Source organism: Corvus moneduloides, chromosome Z, assembly GCF_009650955.1.
Source record: "Corvus moneduloides isolate bCorMon1 chromosome Z, bCorMon1.pri, whole genome shotgun sequence".
In the NCBI taxonomy this organism is placed as follows: Eukaryota; Metazoa; Chordata; class Aves; order Passeriformes; family Corvidae; genus Corvus; species Corvus moneduloides.
The window spans coordinates 2,104,870-2,129,564 of NC_045511.1; the positions used below are offsets into that span (position 1 = coordinate 2,104,870).

A 24,695-nucleotide genomic window follows, 5' to 3' on the forward strand; every position below is an offset into this window, starting at 1 on the left:
CAGCATTTCTAGATATAAAATCTGAAACAGGTCATAAAAAGCCTCCAATCAACAACCCCTGAATTGTGAACAGCCTGAGTTTTATAACCTATTTTACACTGGTTCATGCTACAAACTGTGACTTAAGCCAGACATAATCAATTTCCACATTCCGCTGCTCCTGCTACAAGCTAATGGAACGAGAGCCAATGTTACATCTTACCCTTGTTATTTTTCACCTTTAGAAAGGAAAATGTTGCCAGGTAAAGATATTGAACAATTATTATGAATATCTGAAGAAACAGCATTTCACACATGTTCTCCTCTTTGGAGCTGCACTGCTTCTCCTTGGAGAGCACAGAGCATCACTCCAGCAGCTGGGCAGGATGTGATGGCTGCAGGGATCATGCTGGGAGACACGAACCAAGGATGTTCTCCTGCCAGATGAGCTTGCACACGTGCACCATGCACCTGTGTGTGCACCTCTGCGATGCACCTGGCAGGTCACAACACCTGTCTTTTGCCCAGCTCTTTTGGCACCCCAAGGGATGAGCCATGATCCCATGGAAGCAGCAACCAGGGTGCAAAACTCCCTGTGCAGGCAGAGCTCTGCAGGCAGAGAGCACAGCCCACATCCTAAACAAAAGCATCACAACCACAAGCTGATCCATACACAGTCGCTCGCGTGCCCGTGCCGGCTGCTGTGCATCATCCTTTGTAAATAAATGAAGGGAAACCATTATCAGGAAGGAAATCTTTTCTTTCCAGGCACCCAGGCAATATAATGGGCACTTGGGCTGTGAAAAGCTCTGTAATCCTAAAAGACACATCCAACTCTAAGTTGAGATGTCAACCTGCTGAAGTAATCCATCCTGCTGGTGGCTGCCGACGGGAGGGATTGGGCAGGAGCAGAGCATCCTGGTCAGCAGCAGGGCAGGCGTGGAGGCTGCTTAATCCCTATTAAATCATGCCCCTGGTTCACTGGCAAAAAGCATTTTTGTGCCTGTATACCAGCTTGGAGCAGCATTCAGACAACATACCTTGGCCACCAGCCAAAACTCTGGAGCTGCCACTCTGGATGGATTTTATGCTAGCAGGAGCTAGCTGGTCCTCTCCTCCTGGGAATCCTAGGATCACAGAACAGTCTGGGTTGGAACAAACCTTTAAAGGTCATCCAGTCCAACCCCTTGCCATGGACAATGGCACCTCACACTAAACGAGGCTGTTCCAAGTGCTATCCAACCCAGCCTTGGACACTTCCAGGGATCCAGGGGCAGCCACAGCTGCTCTGGGCACCCTGGGCCAGGGCCTGCCCACCCTCCCAGACAGCAATTCCTTCCCAATATCCCATCCAGCCCTGCCCTCTGGCACTGGGAAGCCATTCCCTGGGTCCTGTCCCTCCATGCCTTGGCCCCAGTCCCTCTGCAGCTCTCCTGGAGCCCCTTTAGGCCCTGCCAGGGGCTCTGAGCTCTCCCTGGAGCCTTCTCTTGTGCAGCTGAACACCCCCAGCTGTCCCAGGCTGGCTGCAGAGCAGAGGGGCTCCAGCCCTGGAGCATCTCGGTGGCCTCCTCTGGACTGGCTGCAGCAGCTCCAGGTCCTTGTGCTGTTGTTCCCCAGGGCTGGGGCAGCTCTGCAGGTGGGGTCTCCCCTGAGCGGGGCAGAGGGGCAGAATCCCCCTGCCCTGCTGCCCACGCTGGGGATCAGCCCAGGGCACGGGGGGTTCAGGTCCAGCTCTCCCCCACAGCACCCCCAGGTCCTTCTCCCAGGGCTGCTCCAGCTGCTCATCCCAGCCTGGATTGATCCCAGGGGTTGCCCCGACCCTGGTGCAGCTCCAGCACTTGGCCTTGTTAAGCCTCAGAGGTTCCCATCCTTAAGGATTCTCACCTCCACCCCCACCACCTGCTTCTCTTCATCACAGCTGTCCCCTTTTTTGGAAATGAATCTCTTCTATGCAACAAGGCTAGAGACAGGAGAGCCTCAGGCGCATCCCAAATTCAACACTTCTGAAAGGGGAAATAGGAATGAGGAAGCAAGAAGATTTTTGAAACACCAGCCACCTTCTGCACCATCAAAAGCAAATATTCCCTGGGTTGCTGCTGCTACAACCAAAGGGAGCAACCCTTCCCAGCCTTGGGTATGGTGCTGGTTGGGATGGGGTTACATGAGGAAGAAGATTTGAAGGAGAGACAATTCCCTCAGACCCAAGGATGGCTCACTCCCGGGGATCTCTGTGCATTCTGCCCAACATGAGTTGCTCAGCTGGAACTGGAAAGAGAAATCATCAAGTAAACTTGTGCCACATTGCAGAGGAAAGTGGACAACAACTTACCAAGTCCTCTCTGAGCTAGTTAAGCTCAACTGAAAAACTCCATGCACAAATGAGTATATTCAGAGATTTTCTGAATCTTTAATTAGCTTCAGTTCTTAACAAACAAACAAAAGCCCTAAAAAATCCCACTCAACAACACCCACAAACAAATAAAATTTCCCGAACCTGTCTCGGGACCCCCACTACTCCACTGTGTTCTAATGTTTAAGTTATAAAAGAAGCAGCAGATTGGTTTTTACATCACAACCACCCTGGGACCATCAGTCATTGACCTTATCAGTGCCCATAGGGCAGCAGCCATGAGATGAGATACTCTAAATATTCTAGTGGAAAAGAATAGGATTTGGGGAAAGTACAATTCCTTCTGCAATTCTGTACATGCAGAAGGAAAAGCAGATGTTTCCTCATACTGTTTCTGGTAATAATAATAATAATAATAATAATAAATTAAGAGTCAGGAAACCAAACAAAAGGCCTGGAGAAGCACATGGGGAAAGGGAATCCTGTGGGGTCAGTGTCCAACACCACATGAACAGCTTCACCATGACAAAGGTGGCCACAGCCAGCATTCCCCATGCTCTTCCCAACTTTTGGAAGCTTCTGCTTGGCAGAGAAAGGCACAGCCTGATAGACACCCCAGCAAAGCATTTGACTCCCATATTTTTGACCCCAGACTGAGCCAGTCACCAAAGCTTTTCCTTCACCTGGAAGTTGTAGGTTGGACAGTGTCTTCCTTAGCTCCTGCTCCTGGAGACATGAACTGGATGTGGTCAGGACAGTCAGCTTCCATCCAGCAAAGTGATTGCATTATGGAAAAGTGACTCCCACTTCAATCAGAGGGACCATCCAAATTCAACTGTGACTGCTGTGGGCAAAGAGCGTCATCTAAGGCAGCTCTCACAGCTTGAGACAATCACAGAATCTCAGAATTGTTTGGGTTGGAAGAGGCCTTAAAGCCCATCCAGTTCCACCCCGTGCCATGGGCAAGGACACCTTCCACTGTCCCAGGTTGCTCCAAGCTGCAATGTCTAACCTGGCCTTGGACACTGCCAGGGATCCAGGGGCAGCCACAGCTGCTCTGGGCACCCTGGGCCAGGGCCTGCCCACCCTCACAGGGAAGAATTTCTCCATAAAAGAGTTTCTTCCTAGATGCCCCTGCAGAACCTAAATCCACTTTTCAGCCTACAAGGATCTCATGTCATACTCTCCCACATAATTTCCCACTGCAACTAGGAGAACAAATGTGATACCCAGATGGACCCGGGTTTCACACTGGGCCCCCAGTAGCTGCCCCAGGAAGGGACATGATGCAGCACAGGCACCCACCAAGGGCCTCACCAAGCCCAGGGATGCTGCTGTGTGGCAGGGATGGGCTCCCTGTGAACCCACCACACTGACAAAGTCCCAGCAGCAGGAACGCCCAGCCTAGGATGGGGTGGGGGATCAGACCCTCCCCAAGCTTTGCTTTGTACAAGGAGCATGAACCAAGCCCACGAGCTTAACCCTCCTCTCAAATCCATCCCCAGCTTTCAGCTCCTTCCAGCAGCTGATGAGACAGCTTGAATCAATTCACCAGGAGAACGCCTGCCTTAGGGAACCAGCCCAAAAATACCAAGCACCTTCCCAGACAGGAATTTTTGGGAGCTACTGGCCAGCCACCAGCCTCCTTTCTGAGGCTTGAAGCGCATTTTATTGCGATCACTCCCAGACTATCACTCTGTTGGGTGCTCTGCACCAGCAATGCTGCTGCAGATCTCCAAAAATTCCCTTCCCAGGTGGCACCACTCCACCTGTGGTTATTCCCCCCTAAATTGCAGTGAGTCAGGAGTGACAAGAAGCCAGCAATGGGGGTGGGAAGATGACCATTGACCAAGCCTGATGACCCCCAGGGTATAAAGATACTGCAAGCACTTGCACATTTATCACCCAAGGGACCTCTGGGTTTGATTAATAACAGGAAAATGAAGCAGCTTCACTTGGCTGAGTCCTGGCAGGCAGGAGCAGGACAGGGAGGTGCTTGTTATTACAAAGCAAATAGAAAGACAGGTACTTCCAGGACACAACAAGTAATCTGTTTTGAAATGAACATGAGCTTGGGGAGTGCCTATTTACCTCCATCAGCAGCAAGGATAGCTGGGACTGGCCCTGATCAAGACAGCTTTGGGATTCACCGACCCTGTGATCTTCCCTGCTGTCAGTGTCCTTGACACCAGTCCCTTCTGCTAACCTCAGGTCTTGGATCACAGAATGCTTTGGGTTAGAAGGGATCTTCCAGTCCCACCCCCTGCCATGAGCAGGGACACCTTCCACTATCCCAGGTTGCCCCATCCAGCCTGGCCTTGGACACTTCCAGGGATGGGCCAGACACAAATTCCCTGGGCAACCTGTGCCAGGGCCTCACCACCTGATTTTTTCCTAATATCTAATCTAAAACTCCTCTCTGTCAGTTTGAAGCCATCCCTCTGTGTCCTGTCACTCCAATAGCCTCTCTCTGTCTTTCCTGTAGGCTCCCTTCAGGCACCGCAAGAAAGCCCTGTTGAGTCCCAGTGCTGCTGCTGGTGTACTGGGGACAAGAACCTCAAATTTGTTCCAAAATACCCTTGAGCTGCTCTTTGTGTCCACCTGTTGCACCCACCATGGACCCAAATGTGCCATGCACTACACATGTGACTGGGGTGTCACCAGCTCCTCCATCCCGCCTCGCTTCCCTCTCTTGTAAAACACAAACCCTGTTCTTTTATTTCATGGGACACTAAATTTCCACAGCACTCCATTACAGTGTAAAATAATTTAAAGACACATTTCATTTGGGATTGAAATGGGACTTGACATTATTTTGTTTCCTGTTTCAACAAAATACCTGCTCTCATTGAACCCAGCTAAAAACACCCTTATCCCCCACAACTATCCTTGGCACCATGATTTTTCTACAGGCTAATTAAGCAAAAAAACAAAAAAATAGAATTAGCATTAATTATTTGTTGAGGAGAATTCACAGTATCTGAGGATAACTTGGGGTACCCACCCAAAGGATCATGGGGGGAGGGCTGCAGGGGCAGCACAGGGGAGCAGCATCAGCAAGCTTCAGCAGAAACATCACAGCAGGATGCCTGCTATTCATGTACCTTTGACTTCAGAGATTAAATAGAGAGCCCAAACTATATTGCTTTGCAGAAAAAAAGGGGAGAAAAAAGGAAAAAAAAACGAGATGAGGGATAATTTAATTAATCAAGGGACTGTTTAGTGCTGTACACCCAGATGGTGTCTCACATCAAAGGGTTTTGAAGGTGAAGCCTCACCATTCCCTGCTTTTGGGTGCCTGCACAGGATGCCCATCCGAGGAGTCTTTTATGACTGACCACTTCAGCAGCAGAGTTTAACAGGGGACTGGAAAAGGCACTTCTGCAACAAATTATGCAGTATCAATGATAAAGAAAATAAACCTCATTCTTAGTGCTGAGGTAGTGCAGGACTTGGAAGCTTCAGGGGAAGATGCAAAGAATGCCAAGATAAACACACAGCTCTGGGGCTTGGGGCAGGCTCTTCGCACTCCCTCTAGAGCTTTTATGGAACCATGAATGTTTTGGGTTTGAAGGGACTTTTAAAACCATCCAGTTCCACCCTCTGCCATGGGCAGGGACACGTTCCACTATCCCAGGCTGCTCCAAGCCCCGTCCAACCCGGCCTGGGACACTGCCAGGGATGGAACAGCCACAGCTGCTCTGGAAAACCTGTGCCAGTGCTTCCTGAAAACCCTGGTACCTCCACGGGAATACCTTGCTGCTGGTGAGCATTCCCACATGTCCATGACATCCAAAGGCCTTCCAGCACCAAGAACCAGAGGTGACACCTGGCAATCAAGCCCCACATGTCCCCTCCTGCAGTGTGGGACAAGGGTCGTGCTTCTCCTCTGTCACAGTCTCTAGAGGAACAGAATTCATCCCTGAAGAAGCAAAAGTCTGAACCCATCACATAATAACAATATAATTTTTAAAAATCGCTTGTTTGCCAGCAGCCTAGATTTGGCTTGATGAATTTTAAATAGTTTTGGTCAAGTCACTGCAGCCAAACCACTGGGAAGAAAACAGTAAAAAAAACTGAAAAAATAGTTTCCTTTTTTTTTTAGGGGTTGGTATTTTTAAACAAAGGATTTTTTCTTTTATTTCGTGGTGATGCACACTGAATTTCCACAACTCTCCATTGTAAAATAATTTAAGACAGATTTAATTTTGGATTGAAATGGGACTTGACAGTATTTTGTTTCCTGTTTCAACAAATAAAAATATGTATTTGCATTGAACCCAGCTAAAAACACTCATCTCCCACAACTATCCTTAGCAGCATGATTTTTCTACAGGCTAATTAAGGAAAAAAATGGAGTCAGCATTAACTCTTTGTTGCATGGCCTGGTGTAGAAGAGTATTCACAGAATCTAAGGGCAGCTTGGGGTACCCACCCAAAGGATGCAGCAGTGCTTCAGGAAAGAAGATGCAATTTAAAGTGTTACTGTAATTCACTTGTAAGTTAGAAAGTCAGGAACCTCAGGGAAGTTCAGACATATATTTTATTTCTAAAGAAGAGGGAAATAAGGAAAATGGGAACCCACACTCCCCCAAGAAGAAGGGGCACTGGTGCAGCCCCAGTTCTGCAGGCAAGGTGGAACACCAGGCACAAGCCCAGTGCCCTTCCAGTCTTTAACCTCCCAGCAATGCCTTCGCTTTGGCTTGTTCACAGCTCCTCCACGGGCTGCTCTGCCCCAGGAGAAAATATTTACTCTCCAGAGACTATCAGGCACTGCACAAGATAACACCCAGGGCTGCAGAAACCCTGACGCAGATAAAGCCTTGCATGATGCCCCCGCTCCTTCCTCTCCCACTCCCTTTCAGGTCCGACCGGATCTCAGACGGGGCGAGGGGATAAAAAACCCCAAACAAAACAGGTTTTCAGGGCAGTGCTGCTGACTTGTTGTTTTCCAAGCCCTCTGCCACTGAGCCCCTGCGGTGCTGCTAACCTCTGCTGATCCCATCAGGTGGTTTAACCAGGAAGCTTAGCAGTAAGCCCTGCTCCTGCGAGGAGGCACCATGTTACGTGGGTTACTCTCTGCCCAATGGGGACCCTGGAGCTCTCAGACAGCACAGGGATAAATCCCAGCTATGGCTTTCAGGAAGAAAATTAAGTGTATGAATGGAGGAAATTCATCCCAGGTTGCAATGTTTTGTTGTTGGGCTGGATTTAATTTTTTTTTTTCTCTCCTAGCCTTTATTTTTTTTAACGTTGAAGTACATGTTAAATCCTGTTATCAGGCTGCAAATCCCTGTCCTGCTGGAAAAAAAAAAGAATTTGGCACTTCTAAAAAGCACCTGGCCTATACCTGTAGCCAAACAAACATAGTATAATCAGGAAAAGGGGCAGGTAGAGAAGGGAGAAACCACAGCAGGGAGGGCAAAAGGAAGAAGAAATGGGATAGGGAATAAAGAATAAAAGGGATCAGAAAGAACAACACAAATGAGACGGGGAATGAAATGGAATAAGGGACATAAAAGTGGGATCGGCAACATAAAAGAAGGGATAGAAAAGAAAAAAATGGGATAGGCAACAAAAAAATGAAATAGGTAACGAAAAAATGCGATAGGCAACTAAAGAAAAAAAGGGACAGGCAACAACTCTGCATCCAAGAGCTGGGCAGAAAGTGGTACTGCACAGTTTTCACCTGTTAACTTTGGCAGACAGAGATTTCTGCAATAAGAGGATGCACATGTACAATCTGGGCAGAGGGAAGAGGAGGGAGCTGTGATGAAGGGCACAGCTGCAAGGAAATCCCTGGAGGTGGGCTGCCTGGAAAGCCTGGCAGGCTGGGACCACCAAACGCAGCAGGATGGCCATTGGAGCAGGAAAGGCAGTTCACAAGTGTTACACTCTCTCTGGCTACAGCCCGCATTCTCAGGCTTCACCTTGCCTGAGTGAAAGAATACTGTTATTAAGAGACAGATAATAAATCAAAGAACAGCTTGGAAAAACCCATGAAGCCTCCCAAGAGCCAAGGAAACCTGCACTATCTAGGGAAGAGCAAGATTACAATAATTAGGTCAGTTGGCGATAAGCCTCCCCAGCACACACAGGCACACGCACGCTGCCGCTCGGCCGGGGAGTGGTGACATCCCTCAGGAGCTGAGAAACCCAGCAGGAGAATGCCAGGAGCACAGGAAACACCAGGAGCAGAAAGCCTTCTCCAGCAGCAAGGAGCTGCAGCTGCTCAGCTCCAGGTCTGGGGATCGGTAGATGAAGCTTGGGAAACTCCGATGGGATACTGGAAAATTCCTTCGCTTTGAGCCGTGGTTCAGCAGCCAACGTGTAACTCGAGTGTGAGATCTGGGTGTGCAGCTTGGAAACAGCAGCAGGACTCAGCTGGAGGGGGCCCTGAGAAGGTTTGATGTAGAAGCTGGCTCTGCACTGAGCAAAGGGCTAGACAAGAGGACCTCCAGAGCTTACTTCAATCCAGAATAACTCCAGGATCTTACCTAGGGAGACTTTCACCGAGCCCAGACTTTCAGGACTAAAAGCAAGAAAGATGTACTTCAAGCTTAATCAAAACCAAAAGAAACTTCTTCACACAGCAAGGGGTCAGGCTGACCTTTAGGAGAGGAAACAGGCTGACATGAAATTCAAGTACACAACAATCCCACTGAGCAAAGCTGCGTGCTCTGGGAGGCAGAGGATGGTCCCATGCAGCGAGTGCTGAACAGGGTATGCACGCACTTTTCCCTGTAGAAAGGGAGCCAGAAGCTTTTTATTACCCATCTCCTCCTTCCTGGATGGTTTGCCATCAGCTCTGCCCATCCTGGCAGCCTTGGGGCTCAAGGACTTGAAAGAGCTGCACCTGCGGGCCCAGAGTGGGGGCTGGACTGAGAACACATCCAGATGTTTGACCCCAGAACAAGCAAGCAGGAAGGGCAGAGCAAAGAGGAAGATGTGCTCACTGCCCTGACCTGTTCTTGGCTCTTCCTCCCCACCTGTGCCATCATCTGCCTGTCTCTGATTTGGCCATCCCCCCAGCCGAGAACACAGAAACCAGTCACCCCATTTCTTGGGCTTCTGGGTCTCCCTCCTGGCACTGATTTGAATCAAACCACCTCCTTCCAAAAGACATTTGCTTTTCTTAACAGAGGAGGCAGACAGTCCCTCACTGGTACATCTACACTGTTTTCTAAGCTGCTTCTTTCTCAGCACCTCACCAATATTCCCACCTGCCCCTACAACCCACAACAGATCCTCAGAACAACCCAAACAACAACAAACAGCACGGGATGGTTTTGTGAAGTCTCCTGCTTGCAGTCCACACAGCTGTGTTGATACCAGCAAGCTTTTCCCACCTGCCAACTGTGGAGTATCCAACCTCTGCCCTGCTCAGGAGAGGCCCCACCTGCAGAGCTGCCTTGAGATCCGGAGTCCCCAACAGCACAAGGACCTGGAGCTGCTGCAGCCAGTCCAGAGGAGGCCACCGAGATGCTCCAGGGCTGGAGCCCCTCTGCTCTGCAGCCAGCCTGGGACAGCTGGGGGTGTTCAGCTGCACAAGAGAAGGCTCCAGGGAGAGCTCAGAGCCCCTGGCAGGGCCTAAAGGGGCTCCAGGAGAGCTGCAGAGGGACTGGGGCCAAGGCATGGAGGGACAGGACCCAGGGAATGGCTTCCCAGTGCCAGAGGGCAGGGCTGGATGGGATATTGGGAAGGAATTGCTGTCTGGGAGGGTGGGCAGGCCCTGGCCCAGGGTGCCCAGAGCAGCTGTGGCTGCCCCTGGATCCCTGGCAGTGTTCCAGGCTGGGTTGGACAGGGCTTGGAGCAGCCTGGGATAGTGGAAGGTGTCCCTGCCCCTGGCAGAGGGTAGAACTGGATGATCTTAAGGTCCTTCCCACCTAAACCATTCCAGGACTGTATGATTCTCTGAATTCATGAAGTCCTTCAGGATGTAATTACTCCACTGACTGACTGATCCAAGTTAAACCCAATTCTCACACAAGAAAAGCATCATACAGACTCAACTGTCCTCTGTGTGTTCATGCAGCCATGAAGTTCCTACACTCACTGCAGTTCACTAGCCAAAAACCAGAAGCCCCCACTAAATACACACAAATAATTTTCCATATTCCTAGGTCAAGCAGAAGATGTCATGCACAACGCTGACCTTCAGCCTCCAAACTCCCCTCATCAGCATCCTGACAAATGCTCTCATTTGGTTATGTGCTCTAACCTCCCTTCCAGCACACTAAAAAACAGTGACTACAGCTCCCTCTGTACTTTTAATCAAAGTTCACAGCTTTTTTTGTTAAAATAATTGGCTAATCAAACCCATTGCTTCCAAGCTGAAATTCGTCCTAATGCTTTTAATCAATAGACAGAGATGTTCAGAAGGCAGCTAATATGGCCCGAGCAGAGCGCAGGATGCTGTGAGGACAGGTTCATGATGTGGCTGGATTTCTTAAAAAAGAAGAAAAAAGATGAACTCAAGCAAGTCTAAACCCAAGATGGGTTACTGGATTATTTCTAGGTGATGATCAACTTCATGTTTCCCAGCACATCCTTCACCTCCATGCAGATACTCAGCTTGGCTGCCAAACTTCCATAATTCCTCAATTACACATTTTTTCACATCAGCTACCACCTTATTAGGACCCAAGTCTAAAGCATAAAACTTGCTTTTAATGCCTGTATTGTGCCACAACAGCTAGAACTGGACAGAAAAGACAAAGTGATGTTCCCAGGCAACTGCACCTGCATCCAGCAACACTCCTAAACCTTCTTCAGAAACATCTGGCTGAACTAGGCAGGGCTGAGCCAAGAGAGATCCCAGTAGAGATCAGACATAACTTCTGGGTCCTGGGCTCTGTGGTCCTTACCCCAAGATTTTGGGCCCTGCTTTGGAGCACTCATCACAATACCTCTGCTGCCAGTTTTAGGCTGTTCAATGTGAGGACGCCCTGGTAGCCTCTGCGCACTTGGAGGTACCTTAGAGGTGCTTCAGACAAGCAGAAGCTTGGTTTAGTCCCAGCAAACTATCAAAAGCACTGCTGGTACCATGTAGCATGAGAACACCACCCCCCACGCCAAAAGGCTTTGCTTTCTTTCCAGTTCTTCTCAAGTCTGTGGCACAACAGGGTCACGGTGAAAGTTCGTACCAACACCTCCAATCTTTGGTGCTACTGGATCCCATCCAACCTCAGCAAGGACCTCATCACATACAACTACTCCCAAAAGTGGAATTTTGAGAGAAGATAAAATCTGAGAGAAGAATAATTTGGGACAAAGGGGACATTTCCTTCTCCAACAGCTTTATAAAGCGTAAGAGTAAGTGATGCATTTGGAATTCCCTCAGCAGATTGAAATTGCTTTCAGGGTTTGAGTAACTGATTTGGGAGCAGAGAGGAAAGATTCTGGGGGGCTTGGGAGTTTCATCTTCTTTTTATCTACCCTTCTCCCCTCTAGAGAGAAGCAGAGCTGTGCTGGCTTCCAGGGTAGGAGAATAATTAACCTGAAATTAATGCACTTGTTTTTTTTTATACAGAACATGGGACACCAAATGCCTGGTATCACTTAGAGTGATTTATTGGCTTCCTTGCTGAGCAGCAATGTCTGAAAGCCCAGTGGAGAGCAGAGCAGGCAGCGTGTCCTCCCTGGTATTTCGCAGCCATTTCAGCCATGCCATGAAAGGCAAGCTGGCAGCAGTCCTGCACGGAGCCGGCGTCACCATCCATCCATCACCCACACCCACCTCTCCCACCATCACCCCAGCGAGCAGGGCATCCTCCAGCAGTGCCAGCAGCACAACCCAGGCCACCTCCCCTCCTGAGAGAGCCCACGACATCATATTCCATCATTTTTATATAGTGTGACCAGGGCAGCCCTCGAAATTTCATTTGGCCAGCCCTTCTTCCACAGATGTCCGTACGGGTGAGGAGCAGACAGGAGACCTGGAGCTGCCACAGAGACTTGGAGCTGCCACAGGTCTGGCAGCACGTCCTGCTTGCCGCTTCACTCTCCTCCTGGCACAGGGGAAGATCCTGCTGAGGGCTCATCCTTCCCCACTGTGCCCTTCCCTGCCGGAACCTGTGGCGAGGAGGCAGGAATGTTCCTGCTGAATGAAGCGAGCGTAACTGGAGGTGCTCAGAGAAAAACTCGGCAAAGCCACCAAGGGATGACGGTGCAAATCAGAGCAGAGGGGAGGGGGGGGAAAGGCTGAGTCACTTCCTCCCCCACAGCCCTAAATAGAGAAGAGCGTAAGGAAAATCATTCTCCCAGATGACAAAAAAGGAAGAGAATCCCCGGTGTAAAAAAAAAAGAAAAATTATAAAAAAATTCAAAGTGCACATAGTGATAGCAGAAGGGAAAGGGACAGAAAAGGCAGCCTCCTGCTGCAGCTGTAATGGGAACAAGAGCAGAGAGGGGCAGAGCTCCTTAGGGAACTGAAAGCTCACTAATCACTTCTAACAGCAGCTCCAGCTCCAAGGCAAGTTCATGGAACATGGCTGATGCTGAAAAGCCACTGCAATGCTGCCTCATCTTCTCCAGGTGATGCTGCCAGCCGTGACCTCAGTCTAGATGGGAACCTGCACTGAGCCTGGGAAATGTCCGAGCAAGCTTTTGGGGACAGAATTTACCCACACCTCAGTGTGCAAAGACTCTGTGAGCTTGTAGGTGTTAACACATGGAACATCACTATCAGGAGCAGTCACAGCATATATAATACCTGATTATCCATCCCAGCAGGCATATGGCAAGGCTAAGATCAAGGCTGGAAAACCCTTTTGAAGTGCAGGATACCAGTACAGGCAGGAGACTCTGGAGAGAAATCAGCCACCAGCTTTTCACTGCATCCTCAGTGGTCACACACAAGCATAAAATCTGGGGACGAGGAGAGGAGAGGAGAGGAGAGGAGAGGAGAGGAGAGGAGAGGAGAGGAGAGGAGAGGAGAGGAGAGGAGAGGAGAGGAGAGGAGAGGAGAGGAGAGGAGAGGAGAGGAGAGGAGAGGAGAGGAGAGGAGAGAGAAGAGAGAAGAGAGAAGAGAGAGAAGAGAGAAGAGAGAAGAGAGAAGAGAGAAGAGAGAAGAGAGAGAAGAGAGAAGAGAGAGAAGAGAGAAGAGAGAGAAGAGAGAAGAGAGAGAAGAGAGAAGAGAAGAGAGGAGAGAGGAGAAGAGAAGAGAGAAGAGAGAAGAGAGAAGAGAGAAGAGAGAAGAGAGAGAAGAGAGAAGAGAGAGAAGAGAGAAGAGAGAGAAGAGAGAAGAGAAGAGAGGAGAGAGGAGAAGAGAAGAGAGAAGAGAGAAGAGAGAAGAGAGAAGAGAGAAGAGAGAAGAGAGAAGAGAGAAGAGAGAAGAGAGAAGAGAGAAGAGAAGAGAAGAGAAGAGAAGAGAAGAGAAGAGAAGAGAAGCTATGGGTTTGGGTAGGGAGGGACCTTTAAAAGTTACCTAGCATCATCCCAACATGCCCTCCTTGGCAGCATCCCTACAGCCAGCTCCTCCTCCCCCATGTTCAAAATTATTTGGGTTACTTCCTTAAATAAAATGTAGTGAATTACTAAGGTAATTTACTTAAGAATTAATCAACCTGCTTGCACCCAGACAGATATTATTTAAGCTTACGATTGATGCAACCCCTCCTTGCAGACAAGAAGGAATTTGCATTTCCTTTTCCACCCTCTTTCTTACAGACTCTTAAGTTCTTATCTCCAAGATGTGCCCTCCTCTGTCAAATTTGGCTAATGTTAGTCCCTGGGTTAAAAAAACTTCTGGAGGAATAGTGAGTGACAGCCAGTCTGAGTACATAAGCCTCATTTCTGTTAACTGGAAAAAAAAACAAGGCAAGCACAAAAACAGGGGAGAAGCTTCAAAGTGGCTGCAGTTAGTAAATGAATCTTTCACCCCATGTGACGAAAATATATTTATCAAAAAAAAGCGAAGCAAGTGCTTTTTCTCTGAACCAATTTTGAGAAAAACGATGTGTGCTCTGCAGATGCTCCAAAATGCAGAAGCAGGGCGAGGACCAGTGCCTTGAGGTGAATCTTGGCATTGAAAGCATCCTGGCAGGGAGGGATGCTGCGGCTCTGCTGACAACCAAGCACTCCACAGGGCTGTGATGTCCTGCTCACGGCTGATGCTGCTCTGAGCACCTGCACAGGCAGGAAAAACACTCCTCTGCCTGTGCCAGGCTGGCACAGGGATGGACAGAGTAGGGATGCAGGGAGAGATGGAAAACTCAACATCCACCACAAGAGCTTTCCAGAAGTGTGTGTTTCATTGCAGAGCTGCTGTCAGGGTGAGAGAAACTGCTGATCTCAAAAGAAGGGGGAAAAGCTGTGAGAGAAAACCATCCACTGCCTCATCACAGCCCTTCATGCACATCTGTGGCCTCCTCTTCCTTTAGAGGCCTCTGCAGACATCACAGCCGGGACCCTAAAAACTTCACCTGGTTCATCTACTCACTTGCAAGGATGAAATATGCACATGGCAAGAATACAGAAATCATTTCCTAAAGCACCCCCCGAGCCTCCCCATCCTGCTGTAAAACCTCCTGCTGCAAAAATTACTGCTGCAAGTCTCACCATCACTGCCCCAGCTTCCCTAGCCAAAGAAAAATACAAGCAAAGATGCCTCCAAGGCCATCATCTGGCTGGGAAGAGATACTCCTTGGATCAACGATACTCCCTGATTTAAGGGAATACACTTCCCGTGGGTTCAGGCATACACTCCTCTCTCCTCTCACTGTGCAAAGCAAACACCTTCTTAAACAACAAACGTTGTTATTAACCTCCAGCTGACAATCACAGCACAACCACAACCCTTCCTGCTTCCTTTTCTCCTCCTGCCCAGACAAACAACATGGTATTTTTGATGACATGTTATTAAAATGCTCCCGGGCTTCATTGCAGTTGGACACGGCGCCCACGAGTCCTCTGGCCCCAGGGGGTTTGCTTCTGCATGGGTAATACAAGGAAATGCAGCACCCAAAAGCAAACCAGCATTTTAGCCTGGAGAAAAGGAGGCTTGGAAGGGACATTCTCACTCTCTACAACTCCCTGACAGGAGGGTGCAGCCAGGTGGGTGTCAGAGTCTTCTTCCAGGCAACAAATGATATGAAGAGAGGAAATGGGCTCAAGCTGCACTGGGAAGTTGGTATTGGGAAAAAGTTCTCCACTGAAAGGGGGGTCAGGCACTGGCCAGGCTGCCCAGGGCAGTGGTGGAATCACCATTCCTGGAAATGTTCAAGAAGGATGTGGATGTGGCATTTGAGGACATGGCTTGGTAGTGGATATGGTGGTGGTACTGGATTGGTGATTGGATTTGGTGCTCTTAGAAGTATTTTTCAACCTTGATGATTCTGATTCCAGGATTTGCAGACTACTGCTTTGGGCTGGCTTGGCTGGACCTAGACTGCACCACACTCCTGCCAGTGACTGGAGCACACACTTCCACGAAGCATGAAAAAATCCTTTAAAATTCACTCCAGGATAATTCCTGCAAGATCCCTGACTAACAAACACTAAGGAGTGTTTTGCAGACACTGACATCCTTCAAGGCCACCTGCAGAAGGTGGTGGCCCCAAAATGACATCCCCATGGACCACATATGAGAAGGAGCAGCTCACAGCCACAGCAGCAGGCGATCCCAGCTCTGCAAAGCTGCCCTAGCCCCAGTCTCGCCCACGGCTGTTCCACCCAAAAACTGCTCCACGTCACTTGCAAAGCTTTGGCTTCACAAGAGAGGTGCTCAGTCTGGTGACAGCCAAGCCCCCTGAAACATCTGCAGTGCATTTCTGTTGTAGCTCAAAAGCGCTGTGGTAGCACAGACAGACTTGTGAGATTTAATCAAATTATGTAAAACACTCGGGGTCACAACTGCTTATTTCATAGAAACACAGAATCCCAGAATGGTTTGGGTTGGAAGGCACCTTAAAACTCGTCTCATTCCACTCTCTGCCATGGGCAGGGACACCTTCCACTATCCCAGACTGCTCCTGGTCCAACCTGGCCTTGGACACTTCCAGGGATCCAGGGGCAGCCACAGCTTCTCTGGGCACCTTGTGCCAGGGCCTCCCCACCCTCACAGGGTGAATTCCCTTCCTAACATCCAAACCAAATCTACCATCTTTCAGCTTAAAGCCATTCCCCCTTGCCCTGTCACTGCTTGACCTTGCAGCAGACCCTCTCAACACTAATTTGGATGGGGTGTGACCCCTGACACGTGGCATGGCACAGCAGCTGTCAGGGACCTTGGCTGCTGCAGTGTGACACTGTTCTGTGCCACAGCCTCCGCAGCCACCCTTCCCACGCCTACCCGAGCACTCGTGTCCCAAGCCAGATGCCACCCAACACAACTGGCGGCAGCTTGGATGTGAACACCAGCTTCTCCCAAGCTTCTGTCACAGTCCCAGTGAATGCCAGCCAAGCAACACAGCTCCTCCAGGATTTCATGAGTTCAAAAGCATTTTTCAGAATTAATTACGAACCTGCTAATGGCTCCCCATCGCAGGTGCCTGGGGAAGCAGCTGTGTGTCCCCCAGTAGCTTTTGCTCTGGCACAGGGCAGGCTCCAGTGGTGGTGAAGCCTCTCCAGGGTGGAACAGTCTGTACAAATCAGTCCCAGAGAGTGGAGCCTGCTCCAGAAGGAGGGAGAAGTTGGTTGTTTTTTGGGTTTCTTTTTGTATTAAGGCCAATTGCAGTGGGTTGACTCTGGCTGGATTCCAGGCAGCCACCAAAGCAGCTCTCTCACTCCCTTTCACAGCTGGACAGGGGAGAGAAAACAGAGCAAAAGGGTCATGAGTTGAGATGAGGACCGTGAGAGATCCCTCACCAAATACCATCATGGGAAAAACAGCCTTGAATTGGGGATATTAACTGAATGTATTAACAACACAATCAGAGCAGGATAATGAGAAGTAAAATAAATCTTAAAAACACCTACCTCTCATCCCTCCCTCCTTCCCAGCTCTACCTCCTCCCCCAGTGGCGCAGGGAGATGGGAATGAGGGTTATGATCAGCTCAGAACAAGATGTTCCTGCCACTGCTCAGGGAGAGGAGTCAGAGTCCTTCACCTGCTCCAGCATGGGGTCCCTCCCACAGGAGACAGTTTTCCACAAGATTCCCCAGTGTAAGTTCATCCCATGGGCAACAATTCTCCATGAACTGTTGCAATGTGGATCACTCTTCCACGGGTGCATGCAAGGACAGGCTGCTCCACCATGGGTCCCCCCACAGGGTCACAAGTCCTACCAGGACACCTGATCCAGCATGAGCTCCTGTTTCTGCAGATCACTGTATCCCTGACAGGACCCTGCTCCAGCATGGGCTTCCCACAGGATCACAGCCTCTCTCGGGCATCCCCTGCTCTGGTGTGGGCTCCTCTAGGGCTGCAGGGGAATCTCAGCTCTGGCACCTGGAGCAGCGCCTGCCCCTCCTGGCCTGACCTTGGTGTCTGCAGAGATGTTCCTCTCACATGTTCTTATCCTGCTCTTCTCTGGCCACAACTACAACGGGGCAACAACTTTATTTTCTTCTTAAATCTGTCATCCCAGAGACATCACCATCATTCCTGATGGGTTTGGCCTTGGGGTCTGTCCTGGAGCTGGCTGGCATTGGCTCTGCTGGACATGGGGGAAGCTCCTGGCAGCTTCTCACAGAAGCCACCCCAGTAGTCCCCCCCCCCCCCCATTATCAAAACCTGGTCATGCAAACCCAATAAACCCATTCAACCCACTGGTGAGAAATAGGAAGCTTGTGGGCAGCCATGTGCATCCTCAGGTCACACAGGCATGACGTGACACCAGGGGATGGGGGACACCACAGAGCCACCCACCCCTGCTCCCCATCCCAGGGACAGCCCCACCACATTCACACTACCCCACCCATATCCCTTCCCATCCTGGTGGAAATGCAGATGTTTTCCACCACCACCCCCCTGCATGGATGCAACCACGCTGGGGAAGGAGATGAAGCTGAGCCAGCTGCCACAGAGGAGACGCCCTCGATAAGTGTCTGCACGTTATGAAATACACCTGCAGCAGGTTCCTGGCCGACAGGTGTGGCAGGATTTGGTCCTGCAGAGATAGCAGAAGTTTGGTTCTGTCAGCACAGGTTCTCCCACCAGCTCAGAAACCAGGTTCTTCTTCTCCTGGACCACAGCTGCTACGTGCCTGGGGGACAGGGAGGCCGAGGGTTGTTTCTGCAGGACAGGGAGCACTGGCCTTTCTGGAGTGAGCACAACACTACCCCCAGCCAACCTGTGGTGCCTAAAATCTCAGTGGTCCATGGACTGCCTGAAAGGACTCTCCAAGAGCTAACTCAAAGCAGCAAAATCTAAAATCTATTCATTTTCCATAATAAATTTTCTGCAATCCATTCATGACAGAGACACCACCTCCCATTCCTGGCCACTGCTGAGGTACCTCTACGTTTCAGAAGACCAACAATGACAATGCAGAATCCAGCAAGCCAAGACTGACCATGGCACAGCCCAAAGCAGACATGAAAGAAACAAAACCTCATTTTAGCAGGGAAGCTTAAATGCACAAAAGTTTTGAGAACATCCAATGTTGTTCCCATTGATGTCTGAACCGAGCAGGAAACACAGTTCTCTTAGGATCACCAGCAAGGCATCTATGTTGTACGTGAATATATATAAATGTATGTGCCAAAATGTATATAAATAAATAAATAGAAATAGCCAGGGTTGCAAACAAACAGAAGATGACTGGTTGGCTACAGTAGCCCTTCATTTCAGATGACACAGTAATCTGCTAATTATCCTCAGGTGGCAGAACTGCCCTTTCTCCAAGGAGTTTCACAACAACATCCCAAGGCATTTATGGAGATTACTCATCCAGAAGCCTCAATGCTTCCAGTCTTCTGTGGTCCTTCCCCTAGCCTGATGCTAGCCCAAACAGAGCAGCAAACTGTTAACTCTGAAACTTAACGATGGTTTAACACAAATAAAGTCTTAACACTTCTGCCAAACTGAAGAACAGTGAAATCATTAACACTATTTCATTACTCCATCAAAACAGACAGGAAGAATGTTAAATGTATCCCAAACAGCTCCTGAAAAAGCTGCCCCCAGCTTCCATAGAAACCACAAGGTCTTGCTATACTTTCAGCTACAGCTCCTCACAAATGCACAGGACCCCAAAGACTCAACTGAGCAGCAAGAACATGAAATTAAATTAGGTCCAGGAGGGTTTTCTTGCTGCTTTGCAGAGACCTGTAGACAAAATCTCAACCAGTGGTAACTACCACAATTTCACACCCTTCCTGCTGGGAAAAGACCAAGCAGCAGCAAGGATGGCTGCAAGGAGAAACAGGAGAGAGAGACCCAAAATGAGAAAGAAGGGGAGAGTCGACACAGCAAAATTTGTCCTTACCAGGAGACCACAGCAGAGTGAACTCAACCATGCAATTCACCCCAAAGTGAGGATGCTCCAGAGAGCAAAAAAATAGTATTATCCTCATCCAAGACCAAGTGCTGAAGGAGAGACTTCTGGAGATAAAGCCCAGCACCCCACCATCAAACTTCCACGGTTTGGATCCAGGGCTAACATCCATCAGGGACATTTCCATGCTTTGCATTCTCCTTTTCCTGGCTCTCAGGAACCCTCCATAGACCATTCCCATCCCATTTCTGATCAGGCTGACCCCGCTATGGGAAAAAACGTGCCAAACCCAGCCAAGCCTCTCAGGTACCGCAGTCCTCTCCCAACACACATCACCAAGGCAGAGCTGGGGTTCAGTTCATCTCCACATATAGTCTCTCCAGTCTTCCATCAGCTGGAGAGCTCCTGGGTGCTGGATTTTACCCCCAGCTCATCTGAGAGAAGTCTCTTCCTCATATCACCTTCACCTGCAGCAGCATCCAACTGCTGCTCCTCTGCTTTAAAAGAAACCTGAGATCTTATAAATGATAAAAAAAAAAAATGTACAGCCTGAGCTTCCCAAAACAGCCACTGCTCATCTGTGCCAAAGATAACATAACTCAGTGCAGGGAAACCACAGCCTACAAATCTTACCCAAGGCTTGAGGGGATAAAATGCAGCACAAGGTTTTGCTCTTGGACCTTGCGTCCAGCAATGGCAGAGCAAAGCCTTTATGATCCTCAGAGAGAAAAATAATGTGGGTGGACACAATAAAATGGCTTTTTCCACTCACTGGTGACAACGTGTGAATATTTGCTTGTCAGGGTCACATAAATCACAAGCAGAGTGGGATGTTTCCTTCTCCATCCTGCGTGGCACCCCCTGCCAGGATCTGGATGCTCAGAGGATGGTCCACCAGCAAAAAGCCTTCCTAGGTTTCGTAGACAAGGGACTATTAAATGACCCACTCCCCCCATCTCTTCAATTTCTGTTAACAAGGCTGTGATTTCAAGCTTCATCCCACACCTGTCTGAGTGGTGGAGAAAGAGCAGCGTGGATTACTGGAGAAGGAATGAACGTGGCACCCATGGACACGTGGAAATGGCCCATTTGAGAGAAGCACCCAGGTTCTGGGGCGCTGAGAAACAACACCTGTCCCTTTCCAATCTAATGGCATTGCTGCCTCATCCAGCGTGGGATCTCACTGGTGGGAATCTCACCCTTTCCAGAGAAGCCTGACCCAGGGAACAGCCCTGGGAGGTGAACCTTAGTCTCATTGTATAGAAAAACAACTGCAAGGACTGAGTTTTGAGGCACGGGGAGGCCAGTGACACCCAACAACTGTGCCTCCAGCGCTCGGCATTGCTGGGGGCAGCTGCGGCAAAAAACATCCCACGACTGCCGGCTGCTCCGCTGCCACAGCATCTGTTGTCCCCTACTGTCACCCACCACGGCCCCCGAGACCACGTGCAGCCGGAGTGACTCTGCAGGAAAACGATAACCGTAAAATGACAACAAAATCGGGTCTCTGCCGAGCCCTCGCTCTCTACACCCGAACCCAGCCCGGGGGCCGCACCTCCCGCGAGGTGGGCGCTGCTCCCGGCCCCGGACCACCCCGCCGCGGGCATCCCCCGGGGCCGCACCCCGCCGGGATGCGCCGCTGGCAGCTTTGTGCCGGCGGTGCCGCTGTGCGGGCCCACGGGACCGCGATGGCCGCGGCTCCTGCGGCGGGGACGCGACGGGGTCCCTCTGCTCCTGCCCACGGGGGGCTCGCCGCGGGCGGGGCTCGGGGCAGCACTGCCCCTCTCCAGCCAGACGGAGCGGCCGGGAAGCTTCCAGAGGCCGGGAGCACACCCGAGCCCAGCCCCGGAGCGCTCCCCGGGGAGCGCCACATCCCGCGGGGCCCCCACGGCCACGCACGGGCTGTCACCGAGCGGGGGGGGGGGGGGGGGAGCCCCGCGGGGCGAGGCCGCCGGGACGCCGCCAGCACCGAGAGCCGACCAGAAACCGGCTCCATCCGCGGCACGACCCCCACCCCGCCGCGGGGCTCGCGTCTTTCCAAGGGAGACAAAAGCCGGGATGCGCTCCCCCCGCTGCCCCCCTTCGCTCCCCCCGCCCCCCCGGCCGGTGCTGTGTCACGTCCCGCCCCGGGCCGCGCTTACCGTGCGGGGCCGGGCGCGGTCAGTGCCCCGCCGAGGGGGTCATGGGCGCGGCGCGGGGCGCGGGGGGCTCCGGGGGCGCCGCCCGGGAGGACGCTCCGGCTCCGGCTCCGGCTCGGCGGAGGGACGGGCCGGGGCGGCGGGCAGTGACGCGCCACGCCCCGCCCGCGGCCCGCGCCGGCCCTGACGGGAGATGTAGTCCGCGGCTGCGGCCTGCCCGCACGGCGGGGATCCCGCAGGGACACCCCGAACCCCGCAGCCCTGGGCCTCTGACAGGAGCCTCCCGGACCCCCGAACGCCGGGATCTGACAGGGACCTCTCGCATCCGCACCGCCGGGGCTCCGAGAGAGACACCCCCACATCCCGCAGCCTGGGCTCTGACCGGGACCCCCGCGATCCTCCAGTCCCGGGATGTGACAGGGATCCGGGGGTCCCGCATCCCGGGGATCTGAGAGGGATCCCCCCCCTCTCCCCCCCCGATCCGGCACTCCGGATTCTGACAGGGACTCCCCGCATCCCGCACCCCCCGGGGATCTGATTCGGACCCGCTGGTCCCGCACCCCGGGGTCTCACAGAGATGCCCCGGATCCCACTCCTCCGGGGACCTAGCAGGCACGCTCCGGATCCCACAACCCCGCGATGTGACAAGGGACCCCCGGGCCCTGCACTCCGGGGATCTGACAGGGAACCCCCAGATGCCCGCAGCCTGGGACCCCCAACCCTCCAGGGCAGGTGAGAGACCACCCGGGGCTCAGAGCAGCATTTGGGGTGGTGTTAACCCACCCAACACACAGCGCCCGGGGAAAACACGGATTCGCATGTCCTCACCTGCATCCATCGGGATTCAGTTCAGAGCTGCATCCTCTCCCAGCCCTCCTCCTCTCGACAAAGCAGCATCCAGCTGGGCTTTGGCGGGGGGTGTTACACTGGGCTGAAGAGAAGGTGGCTGCAAATGTTTCACAGAATCACAGAATGCTTTGGGTGGGAAGAACCTTAAGATCATGCGGTCCCACCCCCTGCCATGGGCAGGGACACCTTCCACTGTCCCAGGCTGCTCCAAGCCCCATCCAACCTGGCCTTGGACACTGCCAGGGATCCAGGGGCAGCCACAGCTGCTCTGGGCACCCTGGGCCAGGGCCTGCCCACCCTCCCAGACAGCAATTCCTTCCCAATCTCCCATCCAGCCCTGCCCTCTGGCACTGGGAAGCCACTCCCTGTGTCCTGTCCCTCCAGGCCTTGTCCCCAGTCCCTCTGCAGCTCTCCTGGAGCCCCTTTAGGCCCTGCCAGGGGCTCTGAGCTCTCCCTGGAGCCTTCTCTTGTGCAGCTGAACACCCCCAGCTGTCCCAGGCTGGCTGCAGAGCAGAGGGGCTCCAGCCCTGGAGCATCTCGGTGGCCTCCTCTGGACTGGCTGCAGCAGCTCCAGGTCCTTGTGCTGTTGTTCCCCACGCTGGGGCAGCTCTGCAGGTGGGGTCTCCCCTGAGCGGGGCAGAGGGGCAGAATCCCCCTGCCCTGCTGCCCACGCTGGGGATCAGCCCAGGGCACGGGGGGTTCAGGGTCAAGGCAGGTTCAGCTCTCCCCCACAGCACCCCCAGGTCCTTCTCCCAGGGCTGCTCTCAATGCATTCTCCAGCCAGTCCGTGTTTGTGCCTGGGATTACTACAACCCACATGTAGGACCTTGCATTTGGCTGTGTTGAATGTCGTGAGGTTTGCACAGGCCCAGTTCTCAAGCTTGCCAAGGTCCCTGTGCATGGCAGATAAGCCAAGTGTTTCTATATAAACAACACACAGAATTCTGAGACAAGAAATGTAAAAACCAGAATTTAAGCACCTTTTAAACATCCCTCTAGCCTGCTGGATCCCGTCAGCCCCAGTGCTCAAAGCCACCCAGAAATGTTCCTACAAGCAATTTAAACCACCTTCTACTTACCACATCAGGCTCTCAAAAACACCCACCCAACAATCATCCCCTTTTTCTTGTGGTTTGGGTTGCATTCAAAAGGTTAACTTTATTTCTAACCATGGATTCTTTGTTGCTCCCTGTCTGGCTCTGTCACACTCCTCCGGATAAATGGATCACGTTAATGAACATCAACGGAAGGACTGCAGCCATAAATTCACCAGAAATGCTGGCCTCTTAAGAAACCTTAATTCTACTTTGACAGCAAAATCGGATTCCTAAGATCTCTCTCCCTGCTGTGCTTTATTTTGGGCCATATCGTTTGCTGGGCAGGTTGTCATGACAACCTGATATTCACCGGAGGGTGGCTGTAATTGGGAGAGCACATTGTTCATTTAGATCCAGATTCTTTTTATTTTGTTGTATTTTAAGCAAAGGGGGACTGCCTAGACTTTCATATTTTTATCTATGACCATACTATGGTTTAATTATTTATTCAAGTGCCAGTAGCATCTCTCCAGTGACAGCTGAGCAGCAGAGCTCACCAGGGCAGAAAACGGCTCTGCCCACATCCCTTTTTCTCAGCTCGTCTCCTCACGCAGCCTCCCCACAATCCCCTCCAGCCCCCAAGCCCCTAAACCAACAGCCCCCAGTGCCAGGATTTCACAGGAATGCTCCTGGTGCACCGGAGCAGGTTGGGGGGAAAAAAAAGGTAGGACCCACTCTTGCGTTAATGATAATTTTTCTGTAATTTTAGTTTCAGCTTTAACCTGGAAACAATTCATCTCAGATAGTTATTTAGAGCAGCTCGCTCTCTGTGGAGAACACCAGCCCATAATATTAACGCGTGAACACGCTGGCACGTGTAAATCCAGCTCCTGGGTGCGCACAGCACATCCTGGCCCCACATGCTGGGACCTCTCCATGCACCCCACACTTGCCCCAACCT

At 51.5% G+C, this 24,695-nt stretch overlaps 1 protein-coding gene across 6 annotated transcripts in view; it reads right to left on the bottom strand.

The window, feature by feature from the left end:
* Positions 1-22,814, bottom strand: part of CTIF (cap binding complex dependent translation initiation factor) — a 149,161-nt gene extending 126,347 nt beyond the window's left edge. For 2 of the 6 annotated variants that reach the window (XM_032095656.1, XM_032095655.1), the window contains exon 1: positions 22,677-22,814. In XM_032095656.1, the coding sequence (XP_031951547.1) occupies positions 22,677-22,682 (6 nt within the window). In that variant the 5' untranslated portion in view covers positions 22,683-22,814. Of the gene's footprint in view, positions 1-16,794; positions 17,212-21,851; positions 21,913-22,676 lie in introns of those variants that run through there. The other 4 variants (XM_032095661.1, XM_032095659.1, XM_032095657.1 and 1 more) reach the window with 3 other exon arrangements.
* Between the last annotated feature and the right edge of the window lie 1,881 nt (positions 22,815-24,695).